At 47.5% G+C, this 14,020-nt stretch overlaps 1 protein-coding gene across 4 annotated transcripts in view; it reads left to right on the forward strand.

Annotated features, from left to right (window-relative positions):
- The window catches only part of LOC105495709 (myosin XVIIIB), a 300,538-nt gene that overhangs the window by 55,324 nt on the left and 231,194 nt on the right, over window positions 1-14,020 (forward strand). For all 4 annotated transcript variants that reach the window (XM_071080310.1, XM_071080312.1, XM_071080311.1 and 1 more), the window contains exon 12: window positions 2,925-3,069. In XM_071080310.1, coding sequence (XP_070936411.1) covers window positions 2,925-3,069 — 145 coding nt within the window. The remainder of the gene's footprint in view (window positions 1-2,924; window positions 3,070-14,020) is intronic.

Raw genomic sequence — 14,020 nt, forward strand, 5'->3', positions numbered from 1 at the left:
TAGCTGGGACTACAGGCTCCCGCCACCACGCCTGGCTAATTTTTATTTTTATTTTTTGGAGTTTTAGTAGAGATGAAGTTTTGCCATGTTAGTCAGGATGGTCTCCATCTCCTGACCCCATGATCCGCCCACCTCGGCCTCTCAAAGTGCTGGGATTACAAGCGTGAGCCACCGCGTCCGGATCTATTTTCATGATTTTGATCCAAAGAGTTTCTTTTGTCAGGACACTCTGTAGTGGTGTTTGAAGAACAATTGGCTCTCTGGAAGTTTAGGGAACTGTGAATGTTTTCCTGATCTTAATCGTTTTGAATCAGAAACATATATATTTATTGATCCATGTCTTCTGTTAAGAAAAAGACATTGGGAGGGGACGAGGAAGAGAAAGGAGCAAATGAGCTTTAGTGGAAGTTTTCTCATTCTTCTCTTCACTCAAGCTACCTGGTAGATGATGGAGTCCTTCTGTAATTTAAAGTCAAATGCTCATAGGTGACAGTGGGAGCCATAATAAATGTGTGGGCGCTGTCCTTTTGGCGTCCTTTTTCTGCTACTTTGAGATCTCATAAATAACTGAGTATGTTGGTAAGACGCCTTCCGTCCCTCTGTTTGCTCCAGCTGCAGTTGCTAGGTTGAGCTCCTGGTTGCTAGGGATTTTGTGATCCTGTGGCGGTCCAGAAATATGATGGATCAGTGGAACATACTTTTGGTATTAACTGAAATGTTTCCCAAGCAAATCTTTTAATGTCACTGTATGCTTTGATGTTGTCCCAATTGGTTGAGGATTCTTGCACGTTTCCCAGTTAGAGGAAGTGGCTTGAGTGGAGGAGACAAGTATCTTGGACTGGGAATCAGTCCAAGAGTCTGAAAAGCCTGCTTCTAGTCTTGTATCTGATATTAATTTGCTGTGTGACCTTGGGCAAGTGTCACTCCCTCTCTGGGCACTGGACGCTACAAAAGTCAAAGACCTGTTGGCTTTAACAGCCTGCAGTTCATCACCCAAGTTCTCTAAGCAGGCCAAGTGCAAATCAGTTTCTCATTATCGGCTGGTAGATTATTGACAAAAGAATTCCCGTTCCCAGCTCACTTCCTTTCCACCCAGCAGGCTTCTGGGCTGAGTCTCCTTGGCCAGATGGTGTGTGTATAGTAGTTTCAGACTAATTTTAATATTCAATCAAACATAATTGGGATCATAAATCTTAAAAAAAATCCTACAACCCGTAAACATCTGATCATGTCATTTTCTGTTTCCTTCTGTTAAAATCTTTGGTAGGCTAGGTGCAGTGGCTCACGCCTGTAATCCCAGCACTTTCAGAGGCCACAGTGGGAGGATTGCTTGAGTCCAGGAGTTCAAGACCAGCCTGGGCAACATAGTGAGACCCCATCTCTAAAAAAATAGTAATAAAATACAATCATCTAGGCATGGTAGTCTGCACGTGTAGTCCCAGCCACTTGGGAAGCTGAGGTGGAAGGATCGTTTGAGCCCAGGAGTTTGAGACTGCAGTGGGCTATAATCACACCACTATACTCCAGCCTGGGCCATAGAGCGAGACCCTGTGTAAAACAAACAAAATTAGCAGTTTTCTATTGCTGCACAGGAGACAGAAAACAAGTGCCATTTCCTTTAGTGGGAAAGCTCACGGTGGTGGTGGCTGCAAGAAGCGATGTCCTGAAAGGAATCTGGACTCACTGGCTTGCTGTGGGATCTTGATTGATTAATGATGTCTGTTATGAACTCAGGAATATAGTGGGAGCACATATCAGTATTTGCCAGTCATGACTGCAGTTTAAAGGCCACTCCCTTCAGTGTCATGGTCGAGGTCTTCAAGGGTGGCCCATGCCAGCTTCTCCAGCTTTTATCTTCTCCCCATCTCTATCTGACCCACCTCCAAAAATAACTACTTCCAGAACAGGCGCGGTGGCTCACGCCTGTAATCCCAGCACTCTGAGAGGCCGAGGTGGGCAGATCACTTGAGGTCAGGAGTTCGAGACTACCCTGGCCAACATGGTGAAACCCTGTCTCTACTAAAAATATGAAAATTAGCTGGGTGTGGTGGTGGGTGCCTGTAATCCCAGCTACTCAGGAGGCTGAGGTGAGAGAATCGCTTGAGCCCGGTGGGGCGGAGGTTGCAGTGAGCTGAGATTGTGCCATTGTACTCCAGCCTGGGCAACAGAGCAAGACTCTGTCTCAAAAGTAAACAAAACAAAACAAAACAAAAATAACTGCTTCCCTGGACCACCTATTGTCTCCCCAAATCCTCTTTGCTCCTGTGGTTCCCTTTGCCTGTTGGGACTTTTTATTGTATTAAATTGGCCAACTCTGCCTGTTTATCTTCCAAACTTCTATTACAGTTTGATCATCTGCTCTATGCTATTGTCTTTGGCTGTCTTGGGTGGGATTAATTACTCATTCTTCCTCTGATGTCCCATGGTTCTCTGCATAGACCTATAGCACAGCTTACCCTACAGAGCCTACCTCTAGACCCTATCTATGGATCCCATATAGCCTACCTATCAACCTGTACCCATAGCCTACCTACCACTTAGCCCTTTTCACACTTAGTTGCTTTTATGTCTCTCTCCAGTTCTACCTTGAGAGGGCCTCAAAGTCAAGGTCTGGGCTTTGCTCATCTTTGCATCTCCAGACCAGAGGCCCGCATAGTGCAGAGCTTCCATAAATCTGTAATGTGTGCACACGTGAATGAATAAAAGCCACACTGCATTTCAAAGTCAGAGAAAAATGATTTGGATAACTTTCCCAGTCGCCTGAGTTCGTCTGTCAATACTCCTCAGCTTAATTGTGGGTAGTTTACTGTGGCAATAATATGACCCCCACATGCCTCCGAGACGGAGCTCAGCTTCAAGTTGTGAGTCTTGTGTTTTCTCCATCGTGATGGCCTTGTTTTCTTTCTCTCTCCCTTTGCTCCCAGCCTGAAGATAAGCAGAAGGCGGCAGCTGCCTTTGCCCAGCTCCAGGGTGCCATGGAGACACTGGGTATCTCAGAGAGCGAGCAGCGGGCCATTTGGCGGGTCCTGGCAGCCATCTACCACCTGGGCGCGGCGGGGGCCTGCAAAGGTACGTCCTTCCTGCCGAGCTCACCTGGGAGGCCAGCTGTCTCCTTTGGCAGGCGCCTGACAAGGCCCCTCTCTTGGAGAGGTGGGAACAGGGTCAATCTGTCACGTTCTGTGTCTCTGGGACTGCTCTCGGGGAGGCTGCTGAAACTAGGCATCGTGAGGTGGACACAAGGCTGGCGTTTCAAGCAAACCTTCTAGACCAGCGCTGTCCACAAGAACTTTCTGCAGTGATGGAGATTACTGCTGTTCAGTGCAGTAACCACTAGCCACAGGCCGCTACTGAACACTTGAAATACAGTAGTGCGACTAAGGAATTGAATGTTTAATCGTATTGAATTCTACTTAATTTAAATTTAAGTAGTCATAGGTAGGGAGTGGCTACTGTACTGGCAGTACGGTAGAACAGCTCTAGAATATGGAAGGGAAGGTTGGGTCTGTGCAGTAAAGGTTCTGTGTTTCTTTTTATTTTTTAAATTTTTATGCTTTGAGACAGGGTCTTGCTTTGTCATTTAGGCTGGGCAGTCGTGGTGCGATCATAGCTCACTGCAGTTTCCACCTCCTGGGCTCAAGCAATCCTCCTGCCTCAGCCTCCTGAGTAGCTGGGACTACAGGTGTGCACCACCATGCCTGGTTCATATATTTTTTTTATTTTTTGTAGAGACAGGGGTCTCACTTTTTTGCCCAGGCTGGTCTCGAACTCCTAGGCTCAAGCAGTCTTCCTGCCTTGATCTCCCAAAGTGGTGGGATTACAGGCATGAGCCACTGCACCCAGCCAAGGTGCTGCGTTTCTAGCTAGACATCTTGGAGATGCCCTGAAACTGATCTTTTATCCTTATCCCATCCTTAAGTGTCTGCTTGCTGATTTTCCCTATTTTGACCTGGTCTTCCAAGTGGTTCCTGCCATCCCCCCAGTCCTTACCTTCTCCCTATCCAATCATTCACCATGTTCCAGAGATAGTCTCTGTGACATCATTTCTGTCCTAGTTTCTCTGTCCTTACTGTTATCAGCTTACACGCGGTGTTTACCTTTGTGCGTGTGTGTGTGCTTGGATGGGTGCAGTAGCCTCCTTGCTGATGCCTTCATTCCTCCTTCTACCCATTCTCATCATGACCATCAGGTTCCTTTCTACTACACAGACCCATACTCCTGCTTAGAATCCTCCTGAGGCTTTTCCTTGCCTCTAAATCAAATAAAATTCCTTGGCTTGGCATTCAAAGCTCCTCACCTCCCTAACCTGTCTCTTCTGCTCCCTCTTTTGGCAATATATAAGGTTCTGGGGAGAGAGTGAGGATGAAGAGCAAGGGTTTCTGCCTTCATGGGGCCTTTGGTGCCTTGTATTATGGTTGTGACTTTGTCTAGCTCTTGTCGGTGGCTGGTGGCTTCCTTTGGGTCCAGAACATAGAACTGGAAGTTGCTTATTGAATGAACACCCGTGTGAATTGAGGTCTATTCTGGGACTGTGCATGGATTCTGGCTGACGTTCTGGGCTGTTACCTTAGGGGGCAGCAAAATCTTCGAGAAGGTGCTGGTGCATCCTTTCCGTCGTCCCCACATTCCCAGGCCCTGGGTCCGAGTCCTTTGATTCTCATCCATTTGAGCCACATACATTAACCCACTGTTTTGATTTTGGAAATTTCTAGAAGTCATACTGAGTCAGGAGTAAGTAAGATGGAGATTCCACAGTTGATCCAAGCCAAGGACAGACATGCTGGGCTGGGGCAAATATGAAAAAAAAAAATGCCACTTATCTTTCCAAAAATCATCCACGGACATTCGCAATGGCAAAGATATGGAACCAACCTAAGTGCCCATCAACCAATGAGTGGATGAAGAAAATGTGATATTTGTATATATATACCATAGAATACTACTCAGCCATAAAAATGAGATGAAATAATGTCTTTTGCAGCAACTCGGATGGAGCTGGAGGCCATTATTCTAAGTGAAGTAACTTGAGAATGGAAAACCAAATATACGTTCTCACTTACAGGTGGGAGCTAAGCTATGAGGATGCAAAGGCATAAGAATGATATAATGGACTTTGGGGACTTGGGTCGGGGAGGTTAAGAGGGGGTGAGGGATAAAACACTACATATTGGGTACATGTGCATTGCTGGGGGGTTGGGTGTACTAAAATCAGTCGCCACTAAAGAACTTAACCAAAAACCACCTGTACCCCCAAAATGATTGAAAAAAAAATCAGCCATGGGCCATGCTCAGCACTTGGCTGTCTGGGCATCAGCACTACTTTGCTCAGGGACCTGTGATGTCTCTCACTCAACTTCCTGGTCACTGAGGCCAGCCGGAGTCAGGAGCAGACCCTGAGACAGAGATGTGGAAACATGTTGTATATTTGGGGGAGGACCCCAGAAGGCTGTGACAGGGGAATGGGAAAATGACACAGGGGAGGGAAGGCAGGAAGTACAAGGTGCATGAAGGAGTGGCTTACCCCTGGGAAACTGAGGCTCAGTCCTGCTGGGGACCCCTGGGAGACTCTGAGGAATATGCCTCCCGGTTGTCCTATCCAAGAGACAAGGAAGTTGAGATATTTATCCAGAAACTAAGGGAGCCCCCTGGCTTGTTAGCCCGTCACCAGGGAAGTGAAGGAGTTCAATTTCATTCCTGAGTTTCTCCTCCTGGGGCAAAGTGGGCCCCCCCACCTCTGATGTGGGCTCAAGGACCTGACCCATCACATCAGTGCATCTGACGATAAGAGAAAGTCACTTTTATAAATATTTTATTAATACTTGATGATGGCAATAATTTCTGCTAGTGCTCCCCCCACCCCACCTTATAAATTATTTTAAGAAGAGCTGCCGTCAGTCTGCCTGGGAGGCCTGCCTGGTGATTTACTTATAGATTCTGCTTTGAAAGATTTCATAATAGGTTGCTCTAAAATCAGCTATTAAGAATTTCAAAGTCGTATATAAATGTCTTTGCTTTGTGTCATAACAGATCATTTTGAAATATATTAAGAATAATTTTCATTAATCAGGTTTCTTTTTTTTTTCTTTTTTTTTTCATTAAAATGATACTCCCTTCTCAGCGCGCCTGGCTTCCTAACTAATTCTGAGAGCCCTGATCCTGTTTTTAAAAACCAATAATAGTTCCCTCTGGGGAGAATTTGGGCCTTATAACTGGACACAGGGTTTTTGAACTGTTAGAGCAATGACAATCACCACTAATATTGGCTTGGTGTTTGACAGTTTCAAAAGCACTAACACCTCTATTATGCCTTTTTATTGCATTAGACATAAGTGCTAACTTAATGCCATGGCCAAGAGTCAGGAGTCAGCCTGCTGGGTATGAATCCTGGCGCAGCCTCTCTGAGCCTCAGTCTCTTCCTCTGTAAAATGGGGCTAATGATGGTACCCACTTTGCAGGCTTCTTGTGAGAACTGAAGGAGTCAATGGCAAAAACTGTGGAGCACAGGACTTGGCTCCTGGCAGCGTGTTTCATAAGGGTTCGTTTTCATCCATCTCCGTTTTTTAGAGAAGCAAACAGAGGCTCAGAGAAGGTGTGCCACTGATCTGGTATCACACAGCCAGTACCTTCCAGAGTGGGGTTTGGGCCATTCTCGTTTTCCTGGGGCCACTGTGCTGAGTGCTTATAGACTCGATGATGTCACCACCTCCTTAGAACAGCCTGGGAGGGGTGGGGACTGTTATGATGCCCATTTTATAGAGGAAGAAACTGATGCGTAGCAGAGAGTTTCATCCTCAGGACGTACAGCTAAAGTTAGAGATGGGATTTGGACTTAGGTCCGCCTGAGCTCTGAGCCCTGAGACCAGCCTCTGGAACCACACCTCCCACCTCCCAAGCACTCTGTGCTCCTGCCTATGGCAGACCTACAATTCACCTCAATTCTGAGACTACCCCGAGTTAGCAGAGTTAACACAGACCCTTCAGGTTAGGGGTTCAGTCCCACAAGACTGTCCCCACTTCAGATGCCAGCTGCAAGCACCCGGCCTCCCATACTTCTAACCAAGTGGCTTTTTTACATAGTGAGTTCTCATGACCCCTTTCTCTTGTCTAATAATTCACTAGAATGACTCACAGGATTCAGGAAAACACTTTGCTTACAACCACTGCTCTGTTATAAAGGATACAACTCAGGAATAGGGCGAGGGATAAGGGAGGGGACAGAGACTCCTGTCCTCTCTAGGCATGACAGCCTCCCAGCACTTTCATGTGTTGGAAACTCTCTGAATCCCATCCTTTAGGGGTTTCCATGGAGGTTTCTCTATGCAGACATGATTGATCAAATTATTGGCAATTAACTCGATCTCCAGCTCTTCTGTCACATCTTAAAAAGAAACCCTATAGCCTTTAGCTATTGCCCTCTAAACCCCCGTCCCTAAGCAATGCCTTCCCCCCACCCTAAACAACCATGAATCTACTTTCTGTCTCTGTAGATTTCCTCGTTCTGGACATTTGACGTGAATGCAGTCATGCAATATGTGCATATGTTTGTTGTCTTTTATGACTGGCTTCTTTCTTTTTTTTTTTTTTTTTTTTTTGAGACGGAGTCTCGCTCTGTCGCCCAGGCTGGAGTGCAGTGGCGCAATCTCAACTCACTGCAAGCTCTGCCTCCCAGGCTTATGTCATTCTCCTGCCTCAGCCTCCCGAGTAGCTGGGACTACAGGCATGTGCCATAATGCCTGCCTATTTTTAAAAATATTTTTAGTAGAAGTGGGGTTTCACCGCATTAGCCAGGATGGTCTCAATCTCCTGACCTTGTGATCCACCTGCCTCGGCCTCCCAAAGTGCTGGGATTACAGACGTGAGCCACTGTGCCCAGCTGCTTTCACGTGGTATAGTATTCACAAGATTCATCCATTTTGTAGCATGGATCAGTACTTTAGTCCTTTTCATGGCTGAATTATATTCCATCGTATGGATATACCACATTTTGTTTACCCATGGACCAGTTTTTTTTTTTTTCTTTTATTCTTCCTGAGAGCTGGGTCATAGTAACTGCTTAGAAAATTCTAGTTGAATCTATGCCCCAAACCGGCTTGCACAACAGGTAGAATTAGGCCCATTTTGCAAAGGAGAGCCCAGAGGCAGAGCGGTTCTGTGATGGGACAAGCATATATGTGTATGCCAAGAAGACTAGACTTTGCAGTCAGCCACCTCCAGCCAAGTTTCAGCTTTGCCCTTTGATGGATGTGTAATCTTGAACAGATCACTTCCCGTATCTAAGCCTCAGTTTTCTCATCTATAAAATGGGACAGCTATGATACCTTCTCTATAGGGTGAGGAGTGATGAAACGCAATGATGTTCATAGGAAGCCATTAGTTCAGGGCTTTGTGGTTCTGGAAATGTGTCTGTTTTGTTTGTCCTGCAGATCCCATGGTAGACATAAACCAGTCCTCTGGGTCTGGGTCCCCAGTCCTCTCTTAAACGTCTAGCCAATTACACTGAACTTGTTGGGGTTTACACTATTTTTACCTCAACTTACGGTAAGAAGCATTTTACCTCTTGACCCAGTGAGCGCACACACACACACACACACATACATTTTATAGAGAATAGAGGGAATCCTCTGTATTCGTGAGTTTGAAAAAAAAAAAAAAAAAAAAAAAGAAAAAGGAAAACAAGCCAACACTGGCATGTAGCTACAACCATGCCCAGAAACTCACCCTGGGATATCCACTTTCTCTGCAGCTACAAATCCCATTTTGGGTTTTGTTTCACCTTTATTTTGATTTTTAACCTTATGCAATCTCTCCACCCAGCCACCAGAGTGGCCCTTTTCACACAAAACCCAGCCCACACCATTCCTCTGTCCCCATGCCTGCCCAGGTTGCTCAGAGACAAGCTAAGGCTGCTACAAAGATCTCCAGGGTTCCAGGGAATAGGGGCGCAATGATTCCCAAGCACTTTGTGCTGAGTTACATGCCAGATCACCAGACCTGAGGAAGTATTCAAGATAATGCCTTAAAGGTGAGTCTTTGTCTATTGTTTTTTCAGATGGTGCAGTTGTGGCTCAGAGAGGTGGTGCGATGTGCCCAAGGGCACGCAGCCGGGAAGTGATGGAGCTCAAAGCTGCCTGAGCCTAAGGCTCTCAGGCTTTGCACGGGGACCAGGACCCTTTTTAGTTGCTGTCAGCATAGATGAGGGTTTTCTGTGTGTGTGTGTGTGTGTGTGTGTGTGTGTGTGTGTGAGAGAGAGAGAGAGAGAACACTCCTGAAGTCTAATCTATTCTCCTGTGTGTGGGGAGTAGCTTTTGGCATAAGCTGGGTGGGCTCAGGTGGACACCCTCCATATAAACTTCTTGGTTGTCCAGGGCAATTATACTTTGCTCAGCCTGGATGTCAGCAGGTGGCCCTGCTCTGTCTGGCAAGGTCCAGGCAGTGAGAAGGCTCCTGAACTTGCGTTAGATGCTGCCTGACAGCCTTGGCAGAGGGCACGGTCAGGACTGTGAGATCGGGTATGGTGGAAGACTATGGGCATCACCCATAGACCCCTAATTGGTTCACCTAGGATGTCCATGCAGCACAGAAGGTGTGGTGGACTTGCCTGCTGAGGAGGGCTCAGCAAAGGCCCATGGCTGTGATGGGCAAGGAGATGCTTCATCTCTCAGCTCCTCTGGTGTCTGGAGGTCAAGTATGGCCTCCCCTCTCCCTCGCTCCTCATGCACAGGTTCTGAGTGTGCCCGTCCTGTGCCCAGCTCTCAGTGGGGATGGAACTGGGCAGCCCCTGTTAAGACACCTTTCCCATGCCCACCCCATGCTGCAATGTAGCACATGGCATTCCATTTGCTCCTCTAGATAAACTTAACCACATTCTGCAGATGAGGAAACCGAAGCTCCTCCAGGAGAAACTGCTTGCCCAGGGCACACAGTGAGGCTGTGCCCGAGCTTGGACTGGGACTCAGGTCTGTCTGGCTCCAAGGCCTCCTCCTTCCACTGCAGCATGGAAAGAGGATGGTCAAAGGACAAATGGCCCCTGTTTGGGGACTCTCAGGTTGGACCAGGGCAAGATCGCTGTGGATTTATTCTTGGAGGCTCAGCTGGGAGCCCTGGAGCTCTCTCCAGGGATCCTTGTCTCATGATCACATCACCCAATTGGACATCATCTCTGTCCTAGAAGCCTGGAATGGCTTCCCAGTCAGGCTCCTGGCTCCCCGTCTTCCCCATCCTTTCTACCCCTATCTGTTCTCATGCCACAGCCAGCAGAAACTCCCCAGTTCACACATTTGGTCTGGTTACTTCAACAGAGCTACCGATGACCCGGTATGAGGGCAATTCCAGCTGCTGTGGTCCCTGCGCACCTCTCCTGCCTCAGTTTGCACCCATGATGCTGTGGCTCAGCTGCAGAACATGTTTCCAGTTTTACTCTCTTGCTCTTCCCTGCAAGAGCTATGGTGTGGCGGTCTTGTCCTCTCCCGCTCACCCTACTTCCCTTTGCCAACGCCTCAGCTCTTGATTCGAAAGTCACTGCCCCCACAAGCCTTCCCTGGCCCTGAACAAGGTCTGTTTTTCCTGCTCTATATGCTCCAGGCATTCCCTGGCCTCCTTTATTTATTTTTCATATGGGACGATTGATTATTGGATTAATGTCTGTCTCCCATGCTGGGCTGTAGCTCTGTGGGTACAGAGGTCTTGTCTGATTCTGCTCATCGTTGCATCCCCACGGACTAGCACAGGGCCCGGCACATAGTATGTGCTCAATAAGTATTTATTGAGCCATGTGTCTTCTTGGCAACTCTCAAAGGAGGGAGAGGTCACCCTAGAATTGAGGTGAGATGAGGATGTGAAGGGGTTGTGCACTTAATCACGTTGCCAGTTGAAGGAGAGGGTCCCGGCAGGAGAACAGACAGACAAGAGCACTGAATGACAACCACTCTGCTCCTGTGGGCATCCCCTCTTGCTGTGACTCTAGGACGCCTCCCATCCCAGGACAGGTGGCTCCTGCGCTTAGTCAGTTTATCACAGATTTACCTCGAGAGGCTGGGCACAGCGGACCTTTGGATCTTAAAAGCCTGCTTCCATGGTGGCAATGGGACTGCATCCCTCCCTCTGTCTACATAGTATCCACACCTCTTTTCTGTCTCTCTGGCTTGCCATCACTGATGGGTTCCTGGGGAAGGCAGCGGGAGGGGGCTCTGAGGGCCAGCACCACATGGCAGGCAGAAAACACATGGTGATTTGACGTAGTGGTTGATTTGCTGCTCACCAAAGCTCATGGCTCAAGCCATCACTCCAGGTCCATTAGACAACAATTCTTCCAAGCTCATGCTTCTCTCCTTTGGCAAAAAGTGGCCTGTGGAACAATTAGCTGGTGCTTGTGTATTTCGAATGGCAGTCAATGGATGCTTTCTGGAGCTAAACTTGGTAAAGAGAGAGTAGGGAGGAGGGGAGAGCTGGCGTCCCAGAATTGAACTGAGCAGCATTCAAGTCCAGGCTCCCTGATCTCCTGGCAGTGTGATTCACCCTGTGTCAGAGACTTTTCATCTCATTGGACCTCAGTTTTCTTGTCTGTAAAATGATAATAATGTCACCTACCTTCTACAATCATTGTACAGTCAGATAATAAATGTTTAATACTTGGCATATAGAAGTATTCAGTAAGCAGTAACTCTCTTTTCTTTGCAAAGCATTTTGGTTGTCAGTTCTTTCTGTTGGCATTAAAGCCTGCCTCTGAGATGGGCTTGGTGAGGGTTGTTAAACCCATTGGGTGAGTGAAGAACTTGCACCTCTCAGAGGTGTGGCTCCTCACCTAAAGGCATGAAATGAAACTTCTGTGCTAGACAACAGCAGGTTCAGAACCAGAATCCAGTTCTAGACTCTCAGCTCAGTGCTCTTTCTGCAGCTTAGCAGAAGGCCCGAGAGGCCAAGGGTAGTGTAGGGCAGTGCTTAGAGCACAGTCTACAGTGACACAGATCTGGACTCAGATTGAAGTAAGAATTCCAGCACTGGCTGGCTTTGTGGTTGTTCCGTTACAGTGCTGCCGAAGGAATCGGCCCCAAAGCCCATGGCTTAAACAATCACTTTATTATTTCCCAAGGCTTCTGTGTATCTGCACTTTGGAAGGGCTCAGCTGGGAGGTTTTGGCTTGGGGTCTCCTATGTGGCTGCAGTCAACTGGTGGCTGATGAAGCATAGGAAGGCTGGAGTAGCCCATTTCCCAGGCTTCATGTGGTCTCAGGTCTCTCCTTGTGGGCTGGTTGGGCTTCCTTATGGCATGGTGGCTTCAGGACTCCAAATGCAAGTTTCCAGGAAGCAAGATGGAAGGTGCATCACCTTTTCTGAGCTGCAACACTTCTGCCATGTTCTATTGGTAAAAATCATGTCACAGTTTCAAGGATGAGCAAAACCAAATTCCACCCCTAGGTGAGGGAGCAGTGAGATTCTAGGGCGTATAGGATGGGAGCTATTGGTGTGGCCATATCTTGCCATAGTGACCTTGAGCAAGTAACTTAAGCTTTCTGAGGCTTAGTTTTCTGAGTCTCACAGGTCTGTTTTGCAGATGAACTGAGATGCTGTTTGCCAAGGGCTTTGGGGTACAGTGCCGGGCATATAAGTAAGAGTTAGGTTTTAAAAATCATAGTGTTGCAAATTTTCCATAGCCAATGCATCCCGGCTCCCTACTGAGGTGGAGATAGAATGGCTCCTGAGACTTTCACTCTCTGTTTTATTACCAGTGCCCCCGAACATTCTGTGAGACCCCCAAAAGACCTTCTTCCTAGAGAATAGTAAATCAAGGATGAACTATATGTCCTCTTTGCAGCAAGATATGATTTCTCTGTCTTGGGGCCTCTTTTTTTTTTTTTTTGTATGAGATTAAAATCAGACACAATCCTCTTCCCAGCAGTGACCTCTATTAAAATCCTTTCCACATTTTCCCTGTTCTCCACGTCAGCCCCAGGGCTGGGGATCACTTTGCATAAATTCTCACTTTTAATTCTCACAGCAACCCTGACAGGTAGGGAAAGAATCACCATTTTGTGGTCCAGGATGCTGAGTCTCAGGATCTTGCAGTCTTTGTCAAAGTCAAACAAGGTCTGGTTTTCCATCCAGCGTGTGATGGGGCCAAGCTCAGAACTCAGTACCTGTCTGCCTCCAAAGTTCTTGCTCTTCTCCACTACAAGGCCACCCAGCTGGCTGAGCTGGTGGGTACATTCTGGGTGCTAGGATCTCCACCCTCTCTCCTGAGAGTGCCTTCTCAGCTCTATCTAATCCTCCATCCAGTCCTCAATTTGGAAGGTTGTCTCTGTAAGCAGAATCGAGGAGAGCTCAGACTTGGGGCTAAAGGCATGGGTTTTGGGACCAGGCTGACCAGTGTTCAGTCCTTTTCTCCTGCATGGTCCAGGTGACTCCGTTGACCTCTGAGACTCAATGTCCTCATCTGTAAAGTGGGGATAATCAGAGTGCCTGCCACCTAAAGTTCTTGTGAGGCTGACATTATTGAACTTGAGTATTTAAAGCTCTGTCATTGCTATCATTGGCATTATTGTTATTAATGGAAAATCGGTCCAGGACCCAGGAGAGTTTTCCTCAGCAACGTTTAGGAGAGGCTGACCTGGGTTGTTTTTTTTTTGTTTTTTTTTTTTTGAGACAAAATCTTGCTCTGTCACCCAGGCTGGAGTTCAGTGGTGTGATCTTGGCTTACTGCAACCTCTGCCTCCCAGGTTCAAGCAATTCTCTGCCTCAGCCTTCCCGAGTACCTGGGATTACAGGCACCCGCCACCACACCCCACTAATTTTTGTATTTTTAGTAGAGACGGGGTTTCACCATGTTGGCCAGTCTGGTCTTGAACTCCTGATCTCATGATCCACCTACCTCAGTCCCCCAAAGTGCTGGGATTACAGGCGTGAGCCACCGCGCCCAGCCTGGGCTGGTCTTTAACCTTCTCCTATCCCTGTGGTCCTGTAGCTGTAAGAGTTGAAGTGCATCTCCCTGGAGAGTCAGACTATTGGTCACCCTGCCTCCTGTCCCTCAT

Source organism: Macaca nemestrina, chromosome 15 (genome assembly GCF_043159975.1).
Source record: "Macaca nemestrina isolate mMacNem1 chromosome 15, mMacNem.hap1, whole genome shotgun sequence".
Classification (NCBI taxonomy): Eukaryota; Metazoa; Chordata; class Mammalia; order Primates; family Cercopithecidae; genus Macaca; species Macaca nemestrina.